The 24,953-nt window shown below is 44.0% G+C and overlaps 1 protein-coding gene across 5 annotated transcripts in view; it reads right to left on the reverse strand.

Moving 5' to 3' along the window:
• bnipl (BCL2 interacting protein like) overlaps window positions 1-24,953 on the reverse strand; it is a 62,791-nt gene that overhangs the window by 18,528 nt on the left and 19,310 nt on the right. For 3 of the 5 annotated variants that reach the window (XM_048525719.2, XM_048525717.2, XM_059642952.1), the window contains exons 2-4: window positions 11,096-11,191; window positions 8,501-8,571; window positions 280-507 (exon numbers count right to left, since the gene is read on the reverse strand). In XM_048525719.2, coding sequence (XP_048381676.1) covers window positions 280-507; window positions 8,501-8,571; window positions 11,096-11,191 — 395 coding nt within the window. Of the gene's footprint in view, window positions 1-279; window positions 508-8,500; window positions 8,572-11,095; window positions 11,192-16,133; window positions 16,298-24,953 lie in introns of those variants that run through there. The other 2 variants (XM_048525721.2, XM_048525718.2) reach the window with 2 other exon arrangements.

The following is a 24,953-nucleotide window of genomic DNA, read 5'->3' on the forward strand; positions in this document are numbered from 1 at the left end:
GATGCGCCAGAAGAGTAGGGAAGAGGTGGACACTCCAAGGAACAACATTCTGCTCCCCTCTAGCAGCCCCAAGCCTGTGCGCATCCACCATCATTGATACCCTGGGAGCGGAGGGGAAATCAGCCTTTGACCACAAGAGAAATGGGGCTGCCGCACCTACTAAAGTCACAGTCAAACTTACATTGCTACTCAGTGGAGGAAAAGACAGAAGGTGAAAGAAGACAGTCATTCAGAGGAGATGATTAAGAATATTGATCAGACGTTGATTGGTTTGTTTACCTTCCCACTCAAATTCATTACCATTCTCCGGCAACTCAAATGATTCACTATCTGAAGGGGTATCTAATTCATCTAAATTTAGATCAGAGGAATCCCCTTCTGGTTCATCCGGAGTCCTCTCCTCGGACCGTGTTGTCTCCCCATTCCCTTCCAAGGTCAAACTGATTGCTGGTGCAAGGAGCCGCTTTTTATGCTTGTTCCCACACAACTGCAGAGTGTTCGGCGGCACTGAAGGAGAAATAAAGACAGATGATTTAATCCTATAGATAGCATTTTTTTACAAAATTATCTATTAAAGGGAGAGGAAAGATTGTCTCCAGTCATGCTGGACTGGTTTCCATTGGGAGCAGAGAGGGCCAAGGGAAGATGTGATTGAGGAGTTTAAAATCATGAATGTTTTAGATATGGGCTTCCCACGCTGCAGGTCCAAGCAGAGTGGCAAGTTAAAAATTTGGGGATTGCTAGATCTAAGATAGCAGAGTTCTGTTCCTCTTCTTTATATTCTTCCTTGTATCCTTCAATAACAGAAGAACACAAGAACTAGTAAGCAACTATAGAGTTGTCCAGCATGGAGAAAAACCCTTCAGTCCAAATCGTCCACGCTGACCAGTTGTACTAAATTAATCTAGTCCCATTTGCGCTGGGAAAGCTCAATTAAGAGACCTAGGGGTTCAGACACATAATTCTTTGAAGTTTGCATCACATATAGATAAGGTGGTTAAGAAGGCATTTGGCACGCTTACATTCATTGCTCTGACCTTCAAGTACAGAGTTGGAACATTACGTTTAGGTTGTACAGGACACTAGTGAGGCCTCTTCTGGAGTGCAGTAGTGTTCCCAGTTCTGGCCTCCTGTTGTAGGAAGCATATTAGCAAGCTGGAGAGGGTTCAGAAGAGATGTTGCCAGGATGTTGTCAGGACTGGAGGGTTTGAGTTATAAGGACAGGCCAGATAGGCCGGGACTTCTTTCGCCAGAGCATAGGAGGTTGACAGGTGATCTTATAGAGGTTTATGAAATAATGAGGAGTACAGATAAGGTGAATGGTAAGTGTCTTTTCCCTAGAGCAGAAGATTTCAAGACAAGGGGACATGTTTTTAAGATGAGAGGAGAAAATTTTGAAAAAGATGAGGGGCTTTTTTTTTAAACACAGAGTGGTTCATATATGGGATGAACTGCCAAAGGAAGTGGTAGATGCAGGTACAGTTACAACATTTAAAAGACATTTGGATAAGTGCATGAATAAGAAATGTTTGGAGAGATATGGACCACGTGCAGGCAGGTGGGACAAGTTTAGTTTGGGATTATGGTTGATGTGAACTGGTTGGACCAAAGAGTCCGTTTCTGTGCTGGATGGTGCTATGATTCAATAGTAGTTATTATGGGAATACAGGACTTTGGAATAGGCTCTTAGGAATTAGCCTCCTAAGCCTCTCTGCCATTCAACAAAATCATTACTGTTCTGGTTGTGGTCTCGACTCCACTTTCATAGAACATAGAACAGTACAGCACAGAACAGGCCCTTCAGCCCACAATGTTGTGCCGACCATTGATCCTCATGTATGCACCCTCAAATTTCTGTGAGCATATGCATGTCCAGCAGTCTCTTAAATGACCCCAATGACCTTGCTTCCACAACTGCTGCTGGCAACACATTCCATGCTCTCACAACTCTCTGTGTAAAGAACCCGCCTCTGACATCCCCTCTATACTTTCCTCCAACCAGCTTAAAACTATGACCCCTCATGCTAGCCATTTCTGCCCTGGGAAATAGTCTCTGGCTATCAACTCTATCTATGCCTCTCATTATCTTGTATACCTCAATTAGGCCCCCTCTCCTCCTCCTTTTCTCCAATGAAAAGAGACCAAACTCAGTCAACCTCTCTTCATAAGATAAGCCCTCCAGTCCAGGCAGCATCCTGGTAAACCTCCTCTGAACCCTCTCCAAAGCATCCACATCTTTCCTATAATAGGGCGACCAGAACTGGATGCAGTATTCCAAGTGCGGTCTAACCAAAGTTTTATAGAGCTGCAACAAGATCTCACGACTCTTAAACTCAATCCCCCTGTTAATGAAAGCCAAAACACCATATGCTTTCTTAACAACCCTGTCCACTTGGGTGGCCATTTTAAGGGATCTATGTATCTGCACACCAAGATCCCTCTGTTCCTCCACGCTGCCAAGAATCCTATCCTTAATCCTGTACTCAGCTTTCAAATTCGACCTTCCAAAATGCATCACCTCGCATTTATCCAGGTTGAACTCCATCTGCCACCTCTCAGCCCATCTCTGCATCCTGTCAATGTCCCGCTGCAGCCTACAACAGCCCTCTATACTGTCAACGACACCTCCGACCTTTGTGTCATCTGCAAACTTGCTGACGCATCCTTCAATCCCCTCATCCAAGTCATTAATAAAAATTACAAACAGTAGAGGCCCAAGGACAGAGCCCTGTGGAACCCCACTCACCACTGACTTCCAGGCAGAATATTTTCCTTCTACTACCACTCGCTGTCTTCTATTGGCCAGCCAATTCTGTATCCAGGCAGCTAAGTTCCCCTGTATCCCATTCCTCCTGACCTTCTGAATGAGCCTACCATTGGGAACCTTATCAAATGCCTTACTGAAGTCCATATACACCACATCCACAGCTCGACCCTCATCAACCTTTCTAGTCACATCCTCAAAGAACTCGATAAGGTTTGTGAGGCATGACCTGCCCCTCACAAAGCCGTGTTGACTGCATTTGATCAAGCCATGCTCTTCCAGATGGTCATAAATCCTATCCCTCAGAATCCTTTCTAACACCTTGCAGACGGCAGACGTGAGACTTACTGGTCTGTAATTGCCGGGGATTTCCCTATTTCCTTTCTTGAAGAGAGGAGTTACATTTGCCTCTCTCCAGTCCTCAGGTACGACTCCAGTGGAGAGCGAGGATGCAAAGATCTTCGCAAGTGGCAAAGCAATTGCATTTCTCACTTCCTAAAGCAGCTGAGGACAAATCTGGTCCGGGCCTGGCGACTTGTCAATCTTAATGTTTGACAAAATTTTCAGCACATCAGCTTCCTCTATCTCTATCCATTCCAGCATGCACACCTGCTCTTCAAAGGTTTCATTCACTACAAAGTTCGTTTCTTTTGTAAAGACAGAAGCAAAAAACTCATTTAGGGCTTCCCCTACCTCCTCAGACTCCACACACAAGTTCCCTATGCTATCCCTGATCGGCCCTACTCTTTCTTTGACCATTCTCTTATTCCTCACAGTGTAAAATGCCTTTGTGTTTTCCCTAATTCGTTCTGCCAAGCCTTTCTCGTGCCCCCTCCTGGCTCTCCTCAGACCATTTTTGAGCTCCTTCCTTGCCTGCGTGTAATCCTCTCTAGCTGAACTTGACCCTAGCTTCCTCTACTTTATGTAAGCTACCTTCTTCCTTTTCACAAGAAACTCTACCGCTCTCGTCATCCAAGGTTCCTTTATCTTACCCCTTCTTGCCTGTCTCAGAGGGACATATTTACTCATCACTCGCAACAACTGTTCCTTAAACAGTCTCCACATGTCTATAGTTCCCTTACCATGGAACAATTGCTCCCAGTCCATGCTTCCTAACTCGTGTCTAATCGCATCATAGTTTCCTCTTCCCCAATTAAATATCCTCCCATTTTGCCTAATCCTCTCCTTCTCCATAGCTATGCAGAATGTGAGGCAGTTATGGTCACTATCACCAAAATGCTCTCCCACCACAAGATCTGATACCTGCCCCGGATCGTTTCCGAGCACCAAGTCTAGAGTGGCTTCTCCCCTCATCGGCCTGTCAACGTACTGCGTTAGGAAACCCTCCTGAACACACCTTACAAAAAGAGCTCCATTCAAATCTTCTGCTCGAAGGAGGTTCCAATCAATATTAGGAAAGTTAAAGTCACCCATTACAACAACCCTACTACGTCCACACTTTTCCAAAATCTGTCGACCTATGCTTTCTTCAATCTCCCTGCTGCTAATGGGGGGCCTGTAGTAAACCCCTAACGAGGTGACTACTCCCTTGCTGTTCCTAATTTCCACCCATACTGACTCTGTAGGCAGATCTTCCTCGACAATGGAAGCTTCTGTAGCTGTGATACCCTCTCTGATTAGTAGTGGTACGCCCCCTCCTCTTTTCCCCCCTCCCTATTCTTTTTAAATGTTCTAAACCCTGGAACATCCAGCAACCATTCCTGCCCATGAGAAACCCATGTCTCTGTTATGGCCACAACATCATAGCACCTGGTACTGATCCATGCTCTAAGTTCATCACTTTTATTCCTGATACTCCTTGCATTAAAGCAAACACACTTTAACCGATCCCTTGGTTCCTTCCCAGGAAAATCCTTCCCACTAGCTTGTGTACTCTTGCTACTGCCTCACCTGCATCAACTCTCACCTCCGGTATACAGCTCAGGTTCCCACCCCCCTGCCATACTAGTTTAAACCCTCTCAAACTACTCGAGCAAACCTTCCACCCAGGACATTGGTCCCCTTCCAGTTCAGATGCAACCCGTCCTTCTTGTACAGGTCCCACCTTCCCCAGAAGGCATCCCAATTATCTACATATCTGAAGCCCTCCCTCCTACACCAGCTGCGTAGCCACGTGTTAAGCTGTGCCCGCTCCCTGTTCCTTGCCTCGCTATCTCATGGCACCGGTAGTAAACCAGAGAACACTACTCTGTTCGTCCTGCTCTGCAGCTTCCATCCTAACTCCCTGAAATCACTTTTTATATCCTCAATCCTATTTCTGGCTATATCATTAGTGCCAATATGTAACACGATTTCTGGCTGTTCGCCCTCCCCTTTTAGAACTTTATACACCCGATCGGAGACGTCCCGGACCCTGGCACCAGGGAGGCAACATACCTTCCGGGAATCCCGATCCTGACCACAAAATCTCCTGTCAATTCCCCTAACTATCGAGTCCCCTACCACGAGTACTTTTCTATTCTGCCCCCTTCCCTTCTTTGCCACAGTGTCAGGCTCAGTGCCAGAGAACTGACTACTATGGCTTTCCTCTGGTAGGTCATCCCCTCCAGCAGTATCCAAAACGGTATACTTATTGCTGAGGGGAATGCCCACAGGGGATCTCTGCACTGTCTGTCTGTCCTCTTTCCTCCCCCTAACTGTAACCCATCTATCCTTGACCTGAGCCTTAGGAGTGACCAACTCCCGGTAACTCCTCTCAATTACCCCCTCTGCCTCCCGAATGATCCATAGTTCATCCAGCTCCAGCTCCATTTCCCTAACACGGTTTTCAAGGAGCTGTAGTTGGGTGCACTTCCCGCAGATGTAGCCAGCAGAGACGTGTGCCACGTCTCCCAACTGCCACATTCTACAGGAGGTGCAAGCAACTGTCCTAGCATCCATATCCCACTTATCTGAACACCCACTCAGTACTAAAGTAGAAAGCTTACTTCAAGTAATAATAACAAATTAATAACAAACTTATATTCAATGTTTCCTGTTAGTCTCTGCCCCATAACATTCCAGCTCCCATGTGAATCAAGAATGACTCAACTTTCAATGATTGAGCCTCCACTGCTCTCTGGGTAAGAGAACTTCACAGACTTACTACCCTCAGAGAGAAAAACATCTCCTCTCCATCTGAAAAGCAGGAATTAGGAAACAGGAGTAGATCACTTGGCTCCTCAGGCCTTTTCCACCATTCGATAAGATCATGGCTGATCTGATTACTCCATATTCCCACCATTCTTGATAGTCTTTCATCCTCTTGGTTATCAAGAACTTCTGTCTTAAAAATTATTCCACTGCCTTTTTAGGAAGAGCTCCAAAAAATTCAGAGCTCTGAGGGAAAAAAATAATTCTTATCTACTACCTTAAATGTATAAACCTTGTTAATGTATACAGTGACCCCTGTTTCTAGATTGTTCCAGATTCTTTCCTCATCCATCTGTCAAGGCTTTGTAGGACCTTATCATGTTTCACTATCATGACCTCTCATTATTCTAAACCACAATGGGTAACCATGGTTATGGTTTGGAAAGGTGCAGCCTGATACATAAGTGACACAGATTCTACAGCCACCTCTTAAAAGCAAATTAGGTAAATATTTGAAAGTGGGGTGGGGGTGGAAAGCAAAGCTATAGGGGACAGAAGGGTGGAATGGGACTGTCTGAAACTGTGTACAGTTTTGGTCTCCTTACTTGAGACAGGATTTATTGGCACTGGAGGAGGTGCAGAGTAGGCTCCCTAGGTTGATTCCAGAGTTGAGATGGTTGGCTTTTAAGAGATTGAATAAACTGGGACTATACTTATTGGAATTTAGAGGAGGGATCTTATGAAAACATAGAAAATTATGAAGGAAATACATAAGATAGAAGAAGGGAGGTTGTTTTCACTGGCAGGTGAAAATTGAAGGAGGGGGCATAGCCTCATAATAAGAGGGAACAGATTTAGGACTGAGCTGAGGAGGAACTTCTTCACCCAAAGGGTTGTGAATCTGTGGAATTCCCTGCCTAGTGAAGCAGTTGAGGCTACCTCGTTAAATGCTTTGAAGGCAAAGATAGGTATGTTTTTAACAGTAAAGGGATTAAGGGTTATGGTAAGCAGGCAGGTAAGAGGAGCTGAGTCCACAAAAAGATCAGCCATGATCTTATTGAAAGGTGGAGCAGGCTTAAATGGGCCAGATGGCCTATCCCTGCTGCTATTTCATGTGTTCTAATGTTCAATTTACCCATCAAAAGTACTAAATGCAATGAGTTGAATGGCCTCATTTGTTGTATGATTCTATATTTATCAGGCATTTGCAGACTGTGTAGTGGAACATTCTTGCATGGGCTTAAAAATGTCAAGCATTCTTTGCATTCAAGGCAAGGCTTGATGCAGACTACAGAAAGCCAGTAGAAGTGATTAATGAGCTCAGAATTTCAAGATTTTCAGGATTTTTCCTGAAAATATGCACAAGAGTTAATGTGACAGAATAGGCTGAGCCGAGTAAAGCTACTCGTCCTCGTTCATCCATGCCTGGAGATCACACTGATGATTGCCCTCATGTGGCTAACTTCCATTCTGTTGATGTCCTCCCTCAGCACATGTTGCTGAATAGTCCGCTTTCACATTGTAATACTTTACGGTAATTTCAGTCAGACTCACTTCATTTGTAGCAGTTGAAAAAGGGAGTGCACAAGGTCACACTGTCTCTTAGACAGCATAAACATCAGCGGACTTCCCCATCATTCCTAGCCTGCTTCTTGCCTGTGTAATTTATGACTGCATCTGATTTCAGTTCTAGGCTTACAAAGGAACTACAAAGACATGTGGTACATTGCTAATGTCACTAAGTGAGTAATGTCGAATCCTTACAGTGTGGAAACAGGCCATTTGGTCCATTGAGTTCACGCCAACCCTCAAGCAGCATCCAACCCAGGCCCATCCCTATTACCCTATCTCTGTAATCCTGCATTTCCCATGGCTAACCTACCTAAACCTGCACATCCCTGGACACTATGGACAATTTAGCATGGCCAATCCACCTTAACTTGCACCTCTTTGGACTGTGGGAGGAAACTGGAGCACTTGGAGGAAACCCATGTTGACACAGGGAGAATGTGCAAACTCCACACAGTTGCCCAAGGGTGGAATCAAACGCAGGTCCCTAGAGCTGTAAGGTAGCAGTGCTAACCACTGAGCCACTGGGCTGCCCAACATAGAATCCCAGGATAATGATCTGGTTAGACAGGTTTGAATCCTGCTATGGCAGGTGATAAAATTTGAATTCAATACAAAAACATGGAATAAAAAACTAGCTTATCAATTATCATAAAAACTCATCTCGTTCACTAATATTCTTTTAAGGGAGGAAATCTCCCGTCTTTACCTAGTCCATACCCTGAGCTTGTCTTATCTCCTGAAAAAGTGTGGTTGAGTCTTTATTACCCTGTACCAAATGAGTGATGAGCATTAAATGCTGGTCTAGCCAGTGACAATCACATCATGTGAATGAATGAAACAGCAGTTTCTTTAGGTGAGTGGGAAGAGAGGAAGAGTCTGTGGCAGTGGGCATTGAAAGAGCGGATCCTTGCTGAATGGTAAGGCTCTCATGCTCACGCTTACGCTCACACATTCTCTCTCTCTCTCTCCTCTCTCTCTCTCACACACACACACACACACACACACACACACACACACACACACACACACACACACACACACACATGTACTGATATACCCTAATATAATTACCTGGTCTATTACCATCTGTATTGGCATTCAGCTCATCCTCTGTTATGGCTTCATTATCTTCTGGAAGAGGTCTGCAAGTTGGAAGAAACGAAAAGACCTCATCAGCTCATGGTTACACAGTGGAAGGAGTCCATTTGGCCCATTGTGTTTGCGCCAGCTCTCTGAATGAACATTTCACTTAGTGCTGTTCTATCACCTTCGCCCAGTAACCATGCACATTCTTTCTTTTTAGATTGATTGCATGATCCCAATGCAAAAAATAACTGCTGTGATCCATCGATGAAGGCATTTTTATACCTGTGACTTTAAGGTTCTAGCAAACATTTGTAGCTCGGGTTGCGGATGAGGTTGTTGGTTTGCTTGCTAAACTGACTGGTTATTGAACAGATGTTTCATCACCTTGCTAGGTGACATCATCAGTACAGCCTCCGATGAGGCGATGTTGTTCCAATCCACTTGGAATTTATATAATCCGGTCTGTTCGGTCGTGTCATTTCCGGGTCTGTGCTGTGCGGGTTTGTACATGGGGTCTAATTCCACGTTTGTTAATTGCATTACATATTGAAAACCAGGCCTGTAGAAAGTCCCCTGGGGACACGCATGGGAATTCCTACAGACCTAGTTTTCAACCCGTAATTCAATTCACAAACACGTGGAATTCGACCCCATGTACAAGCCCACGCAGAAGAGAACCGGAAGTGACACAAGCCAATTTAACAGACCGAATCATATAAATACCAAGTGGAGTGGAACAACATTGCCCCAACGGAGACTGCACTGATGATGGTACCTTGCATGGTGACAAAACGTCTGTACGATAACCAGAGAGCTCGGTGAACAAGCCAACAACCATATGCCTGTGACATCATGTTAGCATAACATTAAATTTTTAATCCAGGAGAACACAGCAACAATTATAATCAGTGCGCAAACATTTTTAGCAGGATAGTCCAGGTTTCAATGGAAAGGCTGATTGACACTGACTGTACAGGGACCCAGAATTTTACTGTCACTGGAAGTGTTGATTTGAAATTTAACTAATCATAGTCTGATCACAAGACCGCTTGTAATCGTTGTGTGTTTTTCTGGACTTTACAACCAGTTTAAAATTTAACATTGGTAATCCTTGAAGTTTGGATAGTTGTTTGGGCAGGCCAGACACAGTTGTTTGTTCCGCATTGATCAAGTGCAATTCTTGCCTTTTGTGCTCAGGCAGCAATGCTCCAACTATTGATTGCATTACCCGTAAATGCATCTTCTCGGATAACAGTCCGACTCCCTTCTGTAAAGCTCAATTGAACCTGCCTTCACCACAATCTCTGGCCGTACATTCTCGATCTTACCAAAAAAGGTGCTATATCAATTGCAAGTCGTTCGTTGATCGGAAAGGAAGAAATGCTAGGTTTCTGCTTCTCAGCTTGCCCTTTTGAGCCAGATTACTGAAACTTACTATCTTAGCATTTGACCATGCAAAAGAATGCGTTGTTATGTGAACACTGTTCACTGGGCAACATGCTTTTATCACTTTGGAGGGTGCCTATTTAAAACTAAGAAAGGAGAAGAGCAGTTTTATAACTACTGCTTAAAATCAGGAATCCCCTACTCTCTCTCCCCAGTTTCATGTTTCACTCCTATCTGGGAAGAAGGAGAACAAAGTGAAGGGGGCAGCATGGTGGCTCAGTGGTTAGCACAGCTGTCTCATGGCACCAGCGATCCGTGTTCGACTCTGCCCTCCATCAACTGTCTATGTGGAGTTTGCCCATTCTTCCTTTGTCTGCATGGGTTTCCTCCAGATGCTATGTTTCCTCCCACAGTCCAAAGATGTGCAGGTTAGGATTGACCGTATTAAACTTGTCCATAGTGTCCAGGGATGTGCAGACTAGGTGGATTAGCCACATGAAATGCAGGATTACAGGGATAGGGTAGTGGGTGACAGTCTGGTGGGGTGCTTTTCGGAGGGTCAGTGTGGACTCCAATGGACTGACTGGCCTGCTTCCACACTGTATGGATTCTTTGAAGAGAAGATCATTCCGTGCCCTCAGGCTTGTTCCACAGTTCAATTAGATCATGACTGCTGTCATGTGACTGTATCAACCCATCTTCGTTGTGGATTCCCCCAGCAAACACTTGTCAAATCTCAAGTCTTGAAATTTGAAGTTTCAAGCCTCAACAGTTTTTCTGGTGAGAAAGTGAGTTCCAGATTTCCACTTCACTTTACTTGAGGAAATGCTTCCTGACCTCACCCCAAACTCAGATTCTGCTGATTGCCACCTTGTTTTGGAATCCCGTTCCACTCTCACCCCTGCCAAGAGGAAATAGTTTCTCACTGTCGACCCAAATGAATCCAGTATTCAAGCTGAATAAGCTTTGAAACTTAAAGGAATATAGGCCTAACATGAACACCTTCTCCTGTTAATTTAGCCCTTTTTGTTTTAGTTGCAAAAAGATTTTCACTTTAGGGAATGACCGTATTAAAAGGATACACACCAAATTAAAAGTAAAATTAAACACAGAGAAAGACTACATTCCCTTTGAAAGCAAGAAGTACCCCCCCCCCCCGCCCCACTTACAACTACATGGAAGGCGTGATCTTACTTGGGAAATTCCTCATCTTGCCACTCTTCCCGGAGTTCCATATCCTCGATCCGAACGCCTGGAGAGCTCAGATTCTCCAACTGTTCCTTCGGTAGGCTGAAATAGTAAAGTTTGTAGTGAGCCAATGGTTTGCCAACTCTTGGGATGGAGGAGGTCAATGAAAGCCAAGACTTCCCAAAGTGGGGGTGCAAGATGACCTTACAGAAGTTCATTAAATCCCGAGGAGCATAGATAAGGTGAATGGCTGATGTATTTTTCCGAAGGTGAGTGGTTTCAAGTCTATGGAACATGTTTTTAGGGTGAGAGGAGAAAGCTTTAAAGAAAAGACATGAGGGGCAATTTGTTTTACACAGAGGGTGGTTCATGTATGGAATGAACTTCTAGAGGAAGGGGTGGATATGGCTACAGTTTCAACATTTAGAAGACATTTGTATAATTACATGAATAAGAAATGTTTGGAGGGATATGAGCCAGGTGCAGGCAGGTGGGACTAGTTTAGTTTGGGTTTATGTTCGGCATAGACTGGTTAGACTGAAGGGAGTCTGTTTCCATCCTGTATGACTATAAGAGTTGGATGGTATGCATGTGTGTGATGGTCGGGGGGGGCGCTGTCAGGACCGCAAGCTGAAACGTCTTTGGATCACCAGTTCCGAGGCCACCACTGGTCTCCAATCAAGTTACAACAGTTCCTGCTGCAGTGGGTGCTGACTCTCATGGCGAGCCATCCCTCCCAGATTTCCAACCGACACCCAACAGCTCTACCCCCACTGCCATTCCCCCACACCTCCGACTTTTCACAAGTCTCTCCTTATTGACCCCCCAGACCCATCCAAGCCATCATGGATCTCAGAGAGAGGCTGCAATAATAATGAAGTCTTGGGTTAAGACAAAGAAAAATGTTTGAGAAGCACTGTGTCAGTGACTCCGATTATCAACATTGTTCCCCCCAACCACTCCATTGACAGTGAATTGTTCCAAATGGCAGAGTTACGAGTGTGTTTGGTTTGCATACAGCGTGTTTGTCAGGTTGTAGCTCAACAGCAACCCAAATCAGAAGGTTGTGGGTTTGACTTCTCCATGCTGGAGAGTTGAACCAAAATCCCAGGCTTATGCTGCTGACGCAGTGCGGGTGGATGCTGCACTGCTGGTGGGTCAGCACAAAGGGTGGGAGGTGACCATATAAAGGGCAAGTGCCATTTTCCTAGGGTTGGGGATTTCAAGACTTGGGGGCATTTATTTAAGGTGAGAGAAGAAAGAAAGATTTAAAAAGACGTGAAGGGCAATTTTTTTTGTTTGTTTTTTTACACATGTGTGAAATGAACTTCCAGAGGAAGTGGTGGTTGCACACGCAGTTCAAACATTTAAAAGACAAATGGATAAGTACGTGAATAAGAAATGTTTGTAGCGATATAGGCCAAGTCCAGGCAGGTGTGACTAGTTTAGTTTGGAATCACGATCGGTATGGATGGTTCATCCAGCCTCACATTTTATTATCATCGGTATGGATGGATCTGTTTCTGTGCTATGTGACTCCACTCTATGAGGGATGGCGTACTGGTCAGCAGGAGAGAGCAAACCAAGAGGGGCTGACCTGATCAAAGTCATTAAAATTCTGCAATGGTTCCATAGATCTAGATATGTTTTCACTTTTTTTATTGCAGGGAAAGAAAGAAGGGAGGGTGGTTGACAGACACCAAAATTATTAAGACCATCACAAATAAATTCAATCATGAACTCAGAAAAAACATCTCACCCAGAGTTCACAAATCATGTAGAACCTGCTCCTAAAGGAGTGGTCGCAGCAAACAGCAGAGGTGTATTGAAGGGGGAAGCTTGTCCTACGACGTAGGAAAGAAATAGAAAGATAGGATCGCGTTGTAGAGGGATGACGAGGTATAGGAAACATTATCATGGAACTGAATCCTTTTTAGTGCTATTTCTCCTATATACCATGAACACCAATAGACGAGACTCCTGACAACACAGCTATACCAGTGTGTGTGTAGCAAATGCTGGCTAGTTAAAAAAAAATTATTCTACACTCTTAAGCAAACACACAGGCTCAAGCTTGTTTACAATGTAGAACAATTAAACTAAAAGCAAGCTTTGAGCGAGAGAGAAAGAGATTTTCCAGTCAACTGCCTCAGTGCTGATGGAGTACTTCAATTACTTAGCATGTGCAACAAGGCAGGGTGATTCAGAAACAATAAATACTGGAGCTTCGGAGTAAGCTGGGTTTTAAAGCCATGTGTGTTAAGAAAATTAAAAATCAGTCATTGTGGTCAGGTGTTATTCCTGCCAAACTCATTTGTCTATATCTGAAGAGGAATATATTTTAAAGCCCCTTACAAATCTACAACATCTATCACTTGGAAGAACAAGGGCAGCAAATACATGGGAACATCACCACAAGCAGGTTCCCCTCATCCTGACTTGGAGGTAGCTTGGCCACTCCTTCAGTGCCACTGCATCAATATTCTAGTACTCTGTCCCCAGTAGTACCGTGGATGATACCTGCATCATACAAGAAGGCACCTCCTTCTCAAGGGTAATAAATACTGGCCTGACCAGCGATGTTCATTTCCCATGAACAAAACTTGTCAGTAAGATGTAATTCAGACCCTCCTTGTAAATCAAGGTGTTAAAATGTCTGGCTTCCTTCTATATTCTCCCCAGTGTCTGGGTGAAAAAGTTCTCCTGAATTCTCAATTGCGTTTATCTGTGAAGGTCTTATAATGAAAGCCCTCTCATCTTAGTTCTCCTGCTCCTCTAGTCTTCATCCAAAAGCACCATGGGATCCTCTCTCACCACCTGAAAGGCCATTCATTCTGTGGCGGTCTTATTCGAGAAACAACACATCTGGCAGTGCTAGCTCATTACTTTATTCAGGTGATCTGAAAGCTATTTTTAAATGAAGGTAGAGCAGAGGATAAGTTCTAGGCAATCAGGCAGAGTCAATATGATTTTGTGAAAGATAAATGATATTTGACCATGCTACTGGAGTTCTGTGTGTTGTGGATAAAGAGAAACTGGTCGACATACTGTATTTTGATTTCCAGAAGGTATCAGGGAAAATAAAAGCCCATGGTATGAGGGGTAGTAAACTGGCCAGCTAACATGAAGCAGATAGTAGTCATAAACGGTTTTCTTCTCTGTTTGATGAATCAAACTAGTAGAAAACTAGTATGCAAATATGAAGCATAAGGGAACTAGTACAGTTAGTAATAAAGAAGGCAAATAGAATCTTGGCATAGATTATTAAAGAAATAGAGTATAAAAGTAAGAGGTGTTGCTGCAACTGTACAAGACATTAATGAGATCACACATGGAATATTGCTTACAATTTTGGTCCATTACTTGAGGGGAGATGCAGTTGTATTGGAGGCAATTCAAAGGTTCACTAGATTGATTCCAGAGATGAGGGGCTTGTCTTGTGAAGAGAGACTGAGCAGTTTAGGCCTATACTATCTGAAGTTTAGCAGAATGAAAGGAGACCTAATTGAGGTATACAAAGATGCTAAAGGGATGTAGATGCAAAGTATACGTAGAAATGTTGTTTCTTGATGGGAGAATGAGAGGTCATAGTTTAAGGATAAGGGGTAGCAGATTTAAAACAGAGATGAGGAGAAATTACTTCTCTCAAAGAGTCGTGAATCTGTGGAATTTACCAACCCAGAGTACAGTGGATGTTGGACAGTGAATAAATTTAAGAAGGAGATAGACAGATATTTTTAATTAGAAATGGGTTGATGGGTTATGGAGAGCAGGCCAAAATGAGTCGGGTATATTCATATCAAATAGCAGAGTAGGCTCAAGGGGCTGAATTGCCTACTATCTCTCTTAGTTCTTATGGTGAGTTGTAATGACCAGCACAGCTCCGCAAATTAAATGGAGTTTATCTAACGTATCTGGTTTGGGACAGTACTGGTCTCTGGGTAAGCTACAAAGAAAGACTGAAGGTTTATACAGGACCTTTCTTGACCCCAAAGCGTTTAACGAGAAGGTATCTTGGAAGTACAGTGTAGCAAACCAGGCAAGCACAGAAAGATCCCACAAAGTCCTGTGGTAGCAACCCAGATTGGAGCAATGCATAAAAAGCAGGCAAAGACAAATATCGGCCCTGCTGCACCAGGGAGAAGTCAGCTGTCCCTCTTCAGAATTGTGTCATGGGATCTTTGATGCTCACCTGAGAGAGTGGGGCATGGGCCTTGGTTTAACATCTCAGTCAAAAAATGCACCTCCAACAATGCAACACTCCCTCTGGTGTTAGCACTGGGTATGTTGGCCTGAATGGCAGGCTTGGTTCTATGGCCAGTGACAATGGTGCCGTTTGCTGAGACACGGCTGACGGACAGTAGGTCAGACTGTGAGAAACAAGTTCCCCAAATGGTAGCGAGCTCAGGGGTGGGGCAAGGTTGGGGTGAGGGAGGAGGAAACTCTGACTGAATTATTCTTTGTGCTATTTTCTTTAGAAAGGATTCTCTGCTGAAGGGCGTGAGGTTTCTTGTCCTCGGCAGAACATGTTTTTGCATGTTGCTAGATATCAGTATGCTCCTGTGGCAGTGACTCAGGAATACCTACAATGAAACAGTCAGTCGGGATTGTCTGATTGATGTTTTCAGTAATGCAGTGTCGGCACTGAGAGAGAGAGAGAGAAGAGGAAAGTATTTGGAAAGTAAGAATGTTACTAGAGAGGAAAGGGATCAGGGATGTTAGTTTAAAACCTTTGAAAACTGCTTGAAATGTCAAAACATTCAGGGCTACAGACCAAGTGTTGGAAAGTGGAACAACAGTAGGCTGAAGGGTCTCTACTTTGTGATGCTATGAAATGCTAAACAGGAACCAACGAAATTGATTAAATGCAGCACCATTTAAAATTTACAATATATTGTTCCTTTATATTTTAATAAAAACCACAAGTAACTTGATGCCTTGAATACAATTCCCTGAATGCATCAGAAGAAAAACTGGTCCATCAAAAAACTTAGAACTAAAGTTGCTGTACACCCTGTCGCTTCAGTTTTCAAATGGCACTTACCCCAAGCTTGGCAATTAACTTATTGTCTGACCCAGCAAAGGACGAAATTTTCCAGATGGTTCAACTTTCTCCTCTCAAACATAAAAGACAGCCTTGCTGTATGCTACAGAACAGACTGTAGGCTGTTTACAGCATCGTAGCTCACCTGGGACCTGGGCATGTACTGAACAGCCACACCTATCAGTTCCAGTTACCCAGGCAACCCGACACGCAATTTTGCTTTATCTGCCACTGACGGTGTGAATTAGAATGCTCATAACAGCAAATCCCTCTCTCTCTCTCTGGCCTCACAGACAAGGTGTTCACAGGGTAGCGACGAGCTATTTTCTCTCGTGTAGAGGACAGTGTATCAGAAAGCACTTCCTCACACAAAGGGTATCAGAAATCTGGAACCCTTTCCTTTCAAAAAGCAAAACTTTAGAAGACAAGTCATATTGAACTCAAAGTGTTAACTCTATTTCTGTCCCTACAGACGCTGCCAGATTTGCTGAGTTTCTCCAGCACTGTCTGTTTTGACTCCAAAAAGCTGGGGTGAAGTGGGTCAGATTAAAATTCTCAGAACTGATATAGAAACATTTTTTTGGGTTACTCATTTTAAGGGCTATGAAACCAAACTGAAATGATGGGAGTTTCTTTTTTATTCATTCACGAGTTGAAGGCGTCACTGGCAAGGCCAGCATGTGTTGCCCATCCCTAATTGCCCAGAGGGCAGTTAAGAATCTGGAGTCATGTGTGGGTCAGATCTGGTACGGATTGGTTAGACCACTTTTGGAATGCTGCATACAATTTTGGTCTCCCTGCTACAGGAAAGATGCTGTTTCCCTAGAAAGGGTGCAGAAGAAAATTAGAAGTGAGGTAATGGCGCTGGAGGGTTTGAGTTATAAGGAGAGGTGCAAGGAGTTCAATCCGGGCAAATGCGAGGTCATGCATTTTGGACGATCAAATTCAAGGGCAAACTATACAGTAAATGGAAAAGTCCTAGGGAAAATTGATGAACAGAGAGATCTGGGTGTTCAGGTCCATTGTTCCCTGAAGGTGACAACGCAGGTCAATAGGGTGGTCAAGAAGGCATATGGCATGCTTTCCTTCATTGGACGGGGTTATTGAGTACAAGAGTTGGCAGGTCATGTTGCAGTTGTATAGGACTTTGGTTTGGCCACATTTGGAGTACTGTGTACAGTTCTGGTCGCCACATTACAAAAAGGATGTGGATGCTTTGGAGAGGGTGCAGAGGAGGCTCACGAGGATGTTGCCTGGTATGGAGGGTGCTAGCTATGAAGAGAGGTTGAGTAGATTAGGATTATTTTAATTAGAAAGATGGAGTTTGAGGGGGGACCTAATTGAGGTCTACAAAATCATGAGGGGTACAGACAGGGTGAATAGCAAAAAGCTTTTTCCCAGAGTGGGGGACTCAATTACTAGGGGTCAAGAGTTCAAAGTGAGAGGAGGAAAGTTTAGGGGAGATATGCGTGGAAAATTCTTTACACAGAGGGTGGTGGGTGCCTGGAACGCATTGCCAGCAGAGGTGGTAGATGCAGACACGTTAGCGTCTTTTAAGATATATTTGGACAGGTATGTGGATGGGCAGGGAGCAAATGGACACAGACAGTTAGAAAATAGATGACAGGTTAGACAGAGGATCTCGATCGGCGCAGCCTTGGAGGGCCGAAGGGCCTGTTCCTGTGCTGTAATTTTCTTTGTTCTTTATTCTTTGAGAGCTTTGGTGGCCTATTTGGAGGGGTGACCTGGTAGAGGTTTATAAAATCATGAAGGGGATGAATAAAGTGAATAGCCAAGGTCTTTTTCCCAGGGTAGGAGAGCCTGAAACTAGAGGGCAAAGGTAGAAGGTGAGAAGAAACATTTAAAGAGGGACAACGTTTTCACGCAGAGGGTGGTGTGTGTGTGTGTATGGAATGAGATGCCAGAGGAAGTAGAGGAGGCTGGTATAATACAACATTTAAAAGACATTTGGATAGGTACGGGAATAGCAAGGGTTTAGAGGGACATGGTTCTAATGCAGGCAAATGGGACTAAATTAATTTTGGAAACCTAGTTGGCATTGGACCAAAGGGTCTGCTTCTGTGCTGTGTAAGTCTATATTGAATGGCAGAGCAGGCTCAAGGGTTGAAAGACCTATTGTTGCTCCTATCTTCTATATTAAAATTGTGCATATGTCCCTTTCTTTGCCAGAGAGCAGTAGAGCCTGGCTAATTAAATATTTACATATGAACATACAAAAACATGGGATCAAAAGTACTACACTCAAGCCTGCTCCACCATTCAGTAAGATTGTGGTTAAATGGTTAGTGTTTCAAATTACATATTTCTATCTACCTCTAATAATCCTCGAAACCCCTGCCTAACAATAAATATTCAATGACCCTGCCTTTGTTGCCTTGTGAGGCAGAGTTCCAAACCTGCATCATTTTTAAATAGTGTTGTCTAGTTCTGGACTGAACCACAAGAGGAAACATCCTTTCCATGTCCCTCTTGTCAAGACCGTTCAGGACCTTATTATACACTTCAATCAAGTCACCTTCACTCTGTTGGATAATAAAATGTGAGGCTGGATGAACACAGCAGGCCAAGCAGCATCTCAGGAGCACAAAAGCTGACGTTTCGGGCCTAGACCCTTCATCAGAGAGGGGGATGGGGGGAGGGAACTGGAATAAATAGGGAGAGAGGGGGAGGCGGACCGAAGATGGAGAGTAAAGAAGATAGGTGGAGAGAGTGTAGGTGGGGAGGTAGGGAGGGGATAGGTCAGTCCAGGGAAGACGGACAGGTCAAGGAGGTGGGATGAGGTTAGTAGGTAGCTGGGGGTGCGGCTTGGGGTGGGAGGAAGGGATGGGTGAGAGGAAGAACCGGTTAGGGAGGCAGAGACAGGTTGGACTGGTTTTGGGATGCAGTGGTGGGGGGGGAAGAGCTGGGCTGGTTGTGTGGTGCAGTGGGGGGAGGGGATGAACTGGGCTGGTTTAGGGATGCAGTGGGGGAAGGGGAGATTTTGAAACTGGTGAAGTCCACATTGATACCATATGGCTGCAGGGTTCCCAGGCGGAATATGAGTTGCTGTTCCTGCAACCTTCGGGTGGCATCATTGTGGCAGTGCAGGAGGCCCATGATGGACATGTCATCAAGAGAATGGGAGGGGGAGTGGAAATGGTTTGCGACTGGGAGGTGCAGTTGTTTGTTGCGAACTGAGCGGAGGTGTTCTGCAAAGCGGTCCCCAAGCCTCCGCTTGGTTTCCCCAATGTAGAGGAAGCCGCACCGGGTACAGTGGATGCAGTATACCACATTGGCAGATGTGCAGGTGAACCTCTGCTTAATGTGGAATGTCATCTTGGGGCCTGGGATGGGGGTGAGGGAGGAGGTGTGGGGGCAAGTGTAGCATTTCCTGCGGTTGCAGGGGAAGGTGCCGGGTGTGGTGGGGTTGGAGGGCAGTGTGGAGCGAACAAGGGAGTCACAGAGAGAGTGGTCTCTCCGGAAAGCAGACAGGGGAGGGGATGGAAAAAATGTCTTGGGTGGTGGGGTCGGATTGTAAATGGCGGAAGTGTCGGAGGATGATGCGTTGTATCCGGAGGTTGGTAGGGTGGTGTGTGAGAACGAGGGGGATCCTCTTGGGGCGGTTGTGGCGGGACTTCACTCTTCACTCTGTTGGACTTCACTGGAAACATGACCAGACTATCCAAACTATCTTTACAAGACAACCCTCTTATTCCAAATTAGCACTGAGAACTTGAACCCTGGACTATGAGGTTTAAAGCCTGAGATTTTGCTGAGCCACCAGGCTTGCATAACCCACTCATTCCATGTATCAATCTAATAAACGCCCTCTTTATTGTCTCCACTGCTTCCACATCCCTCCTTAAATTAGGAGACCAAAACTGCACACTGTTTGAGATATGGTCTCACCAATGCCCTGTATGACAGAAGTATAACACTCTTAACTTTAATCAAAAATAGAAATTGTTGGAAATGCAATTTTTGTTTTACTTGCAAAGGCATTTTCATTTTAGAGAACAACCATATTAAAGACAAAAACAAAAATAGAAATTGCTGGGAAAGCTGAACAGGTTTGGCAGCATCTGTGGAGAGAAATCAGAGTTAAACTTTCAAGTCGATTGACCCTTCTTCAGACCTGCAGTTCTGAGAAAGGGTCACTCAATCCTCAGATTTCAATCCACAGATGCTGCCAGACCTACTGAGCTTTTCCAGTAATTTCTGTTTTTGTTTCTGATTTACCGAATCTGCAATTCTTTCAGCTTTTATTCTTACCTTTATGTTCAATTACTCGCATAATCAAGGATAGCATTCCACTACCCACAGAGTCTCACAGCACAGAAACAGACCCTTTGGTCCAACTTGTCCAAGTTTCCCAAACTAAAATATGTACCTGAGCAAATGTCAACCTGTTTGGAAATGTTGTTACACAGCCCTGGAGCAGATGCGACTTGTACATGGACTCCTGGATCGGAGTAGTGACACAACCACCAACAGCCCCTTACCCAAAAGGTACTATGATACCTGGTTGATGCACAGTGGGGGAAGAGAAATTCCCCCATTCCATCTCCCTTCCGCAAAAATCAATTCAATATATGGTCCCCACCCTTCTTAATTACTTACAATACCTGCGTACTAACTTTTTTGTGATTTACTGCACTGAGTCCATTTTAGTTCTGCAGGAGCTTTTTGTTGAGGTAATACTGTTTCTTTATCATTTGAAGCAAATGACTCCACCTTTATCAAGTTATTAATATACATTGTAAAAAAAGCTGAAACCCCAGCACGGATCCCTGATAGGGCACAACTTACGGCATCTTGCCAAATCAAAGAAATATCCATTTTTCCACATCTCTGCTCCTTCCAGCCAGCCTATTTTCTATCCATTCTAGTATGTTATGTCCTATACCATGAGCTTCTACTGTGCACAACAACCTTTAATGTGGCATCCCGTCAAATGCCTTCTGGAAATCAAAGACATACAGGCTTCCCTTTACCGACAGTACACATAGAACATAGAACAATACAGGACCTTTGGCCCACAATTTTGTGCCAACCTATTATCCTACTAAGCTCAATACCCTGCAAACCCTACATTTTACTATCCTCCATGTTCCTATCCAACAGTCGCTTAAAAGTCTCTGATGTATCCGACGCCACTTCCACTGCTGGCAGCGCATTCCACACACGCACCACTCTGTGTAAAGAACCTACCTCTGACATCTTCCCGTACCTTCCTTCAATCACCTTAAAATTATGCCCTCTTGTCATAGTCATTTCCGCCTTGGGAAAAAATCACTGATTTTCCACTCTATCTATGCTGCTTACCATCTTGTACACATCTATCAAGTCACCTCTCATCCTTCTTCGCTCCAATGAGAAAAGCCCTATATCCCTCAACCTTTCCTCATAAGACTTGCCCTCCAGTCCAGGCAGCATCCTGATAAATCTCCTCTGCACACTCTCTAAAACTTCCACATCTTTCCTGTAATGAGGTGACCAGACTGAACACAATATTCCAAGTATGGTCTAACCAGAGTTTTATAGAGCTGTAGCATAACCTCAGGGCTCTTAAACTCAATTCCCCTGCCATTAATCCATCAAAGAAACTGCAATAAATTAAACAGACCTGATTTCTCTTTCACAAAATCTCACTGACTCTTCCCGATTACTGTGAATGTTTCTAAGTAACCAGCTAGAACATGTTTAATGATTGAATCTAAACCATCCCCTTGACTGACATCAAACCAACTGGCTCGTAGGTTCCTTTTGTCCATCTCCCTTCCTTCTTGAATTGAAGATTTATGTTTTGCAACTTTTCAGTTTGATGGAATTTTCCCAGAATCTCACCACTTTGCAAAACTAAACCAACAAATTTTCTACATCTTTAGCCACCTCTTTTAAGACTCTGGAACTGGGGCAATCATCAGGCCACAGCTCCAACAGTTTGCTCAGTCTCACTTTCCTTGTGATTGTGATTTTACTACTTTCCACCTCCTGATGTATAACTGTGACTGAATTTTTATTAAATATCTTTAATAGTGGACTATGTCAGATGTCACACAACACAATATTATAGTCCAACAGGTTTATTTAAAATCACAAGCTTTCAGAGTGCTGCTCCTTTGTCAGATGTAGTGAGAGAAGTGTCGGCAAACAAACTCTGTGTGCTGTCCTTTCACTGCACCTGACAAAGGGGCTGCACTATGAAAGCTTGTGATTTCAAATAGACCTGTTGGACCGTAACCTGGTGTCTTCTAACTTTGTTCACCCCAGTTCAACACCGGCACCTTGGCATCCTCAATAGTGAAGCAAGAAATGAAATATTCATTAACCTAATTCAACATTTAGAGTCATAGAATTATACATACAGAGTGAACAGACACTTTGGTAAAACTCATCCTTGCCGACCAGATATCCTAAACTGATCTAGTCCCATTTGCCAACATTTGGCACATATCCCTCTAAACCCTTCCTATTCATATACCCACACAGATGCCTTTTAAATGTTGTCATTGTATCTGTCTCCACCACTTCCTCTGGCAGCTCGTTCCATACACACACCACCCTCTGTTGCCCCTCAGGTTTCTTTTAAATCTTTCCCCCCTCATCTTAAACCTATTCCTTAACATCTGCTATTAGATCCTCATTCTCACGCTTTGTAAAGGAACCCGCACTATTTTACTTAAACATTTCCTTTTTGAATATGCAGAAACTCTTACTATCCAATTTTACATTTCAAGTTAGCCTTCTCATTCTCTGATGTCTTTCTCCTGATTAATCTTTTAGACTTTCTCCATCATTCCTTATATTTGGTCCAATAATCTGATGCATGCAGTTCACTTCAGCTTTTACACCCATGTAGTTACCCATATTTAAGCTCAAAATACCATTTGTAGACTCGTTTGCCACGCTTCCAAACTGAATTGTATTGTGGTCACTGCCACCTAGGATGCCTTTACTGTAAAGTCATTATTTAATCCCATCACATTACACAATCCCAAGTCTAGTGTAACCTGCTTTCCAGTTAGTTTCATACTGGCTACTGTAAGAAACTACTTTGAAGCACTTTACGAACTCCTTCAGTGTTACCCTTGCTAATCTGATTTTTCTAGCTAATATGTAAGCACTTCCCCTAACCTTCTTTGAAATAATGGCACCCTTTTACACTCATCCAAGCTGGCAAATGAGGCCTCAGTTTAACATCTTATTCCAGAAGACAGCTCGACCAACAGTGTGGTGCTCCCCTGGGACACTGACCCTCCTACAGTGCGGCGCTCCCCCGGCACCGACCCTCCGGCAGTGCGGCGCTCCCCCGGCACTGATCCTCCGACAGGTGCTCCCTTGGCACCAAATTTCCAATGGTCTTGGAGTGCTCTGACTTTTAAGCTGAAGCCTAGGAGTGGGACTTGAATTTTGTATCTTGTGGCTTAGAGGTGAGAGGGTTCCCATTGCTGATGCATTGTAAATGAAGATCTGCCTATGACTGGACAAGCAAGAAAGTGACCAGGAGTGAACAGACCCATCTGGTTGGAATGAAAGCAAAAGGCATTTAAACATAACATATATCAAAACTTATATCAAATGGGCTACTAACAGATGAAGAATACTGAAATGCATCTTTCTGGTATCAAGGCCAGGCTAGGCTAGGTTTGTATCTGCTGGAGTTTAGACATTTGAGAGATGACATAATTGAAACACAAAATCCTGAGGAGTCATTATTTAAAAAATAATTCATTTGTGGGATGTGGACATTGCCAGTAGACCAACATTAATACCTATCCCCACGTTTGCTGTTGTTCATCTTCAAGGGGTAGTGGTATGAAGGTGCTGTCAAAGTAGACGTGATGTGTTGTTGCAGTGTGTCTTGTGGATGCAATACACTTAGTCGTAGAGTCATACAGCCTGGAAACAGACCTGTTGGTCCAACTCCTCTATGCAGATCAGAAATCATAAATCAATCTAATCCCATTTGCCAACATTTGGCTCACATTCTACCATTGTGTTTCAGGTTTGTGGATACACTGCTAGTCAGGTTGGCTACTTTATCCAATTTGTCAAGTCTTGAGTGCTGCTGGAGCTCCACTCATCCAGCCAAGTAAAGATTATTCTACAACATTCCTGACTTGTGCCTTATAGCTTGCTTTAGGAAGTCAGGAAGTAAATTGCTCAGCACAGAATTCCCAGCCTTTGACCTGCTGTTGTAACCACAGTGTTTATATTATTGATCCAATTCAGTTTCTGATCGGTGATAACTCCCTCGGATGTCTCAGCAATACTGTTAACGGAGATGGATAGATTCTCGCTTGTTGGAGATAGTCATACAATCATACAGAATAGATACAGACCCTTTGGTCGAACTAGTTCATGCTGACCATAATCCCACATTAAACTTGTTCCCCCTGCCTGCACTTGGCCCATATCCCTCCAAACATTTCTTATTCATGTACTTTTTATCCGAATGTCTTTTAAACATAACTGTACCCGCATCCAATACTTCCCTTGGAAGTTCATTCCATGTACGAACTACTCGGTGTACAAAAAAATGCCCTTTGATCCTGTTTTAAACCTCTCGCCTTAAAAATATGCCCCCTAGGTTTGAACTCACCCCACCCTAGGGAAAAGATCCTTGTCATTCACCTTATCCATACCCCTCATGCTTTTATAAACCTCTAGATGCTCACTCCTTAACATCCTACACTGTCGTAAAAAGAGTCCCAATGTTTCCAGCCTCTCCTTCTGAAACTCTCCTTCCCAGCAACATGTTGGTAAATCACTTCTGAACCCTCTCCAACTTAATAATATCCTTCCTTTAACAGGGAA

Source organism: Stegostoma tigrinum, chromosome 47 (genome assembly GCF_030684315.1).
Source record: "Stegostoma tigrinum isolate sSteTig4 chromosome 47, sSteTig4.hap1, whole genome shotgun sequence".
NCBI lineage: Eukaryota > Metazoa > Chordata > Chondrichthyes > Orectolobiformes > Stegostomatidae > Stegostoma > Stegostoma tigrinum.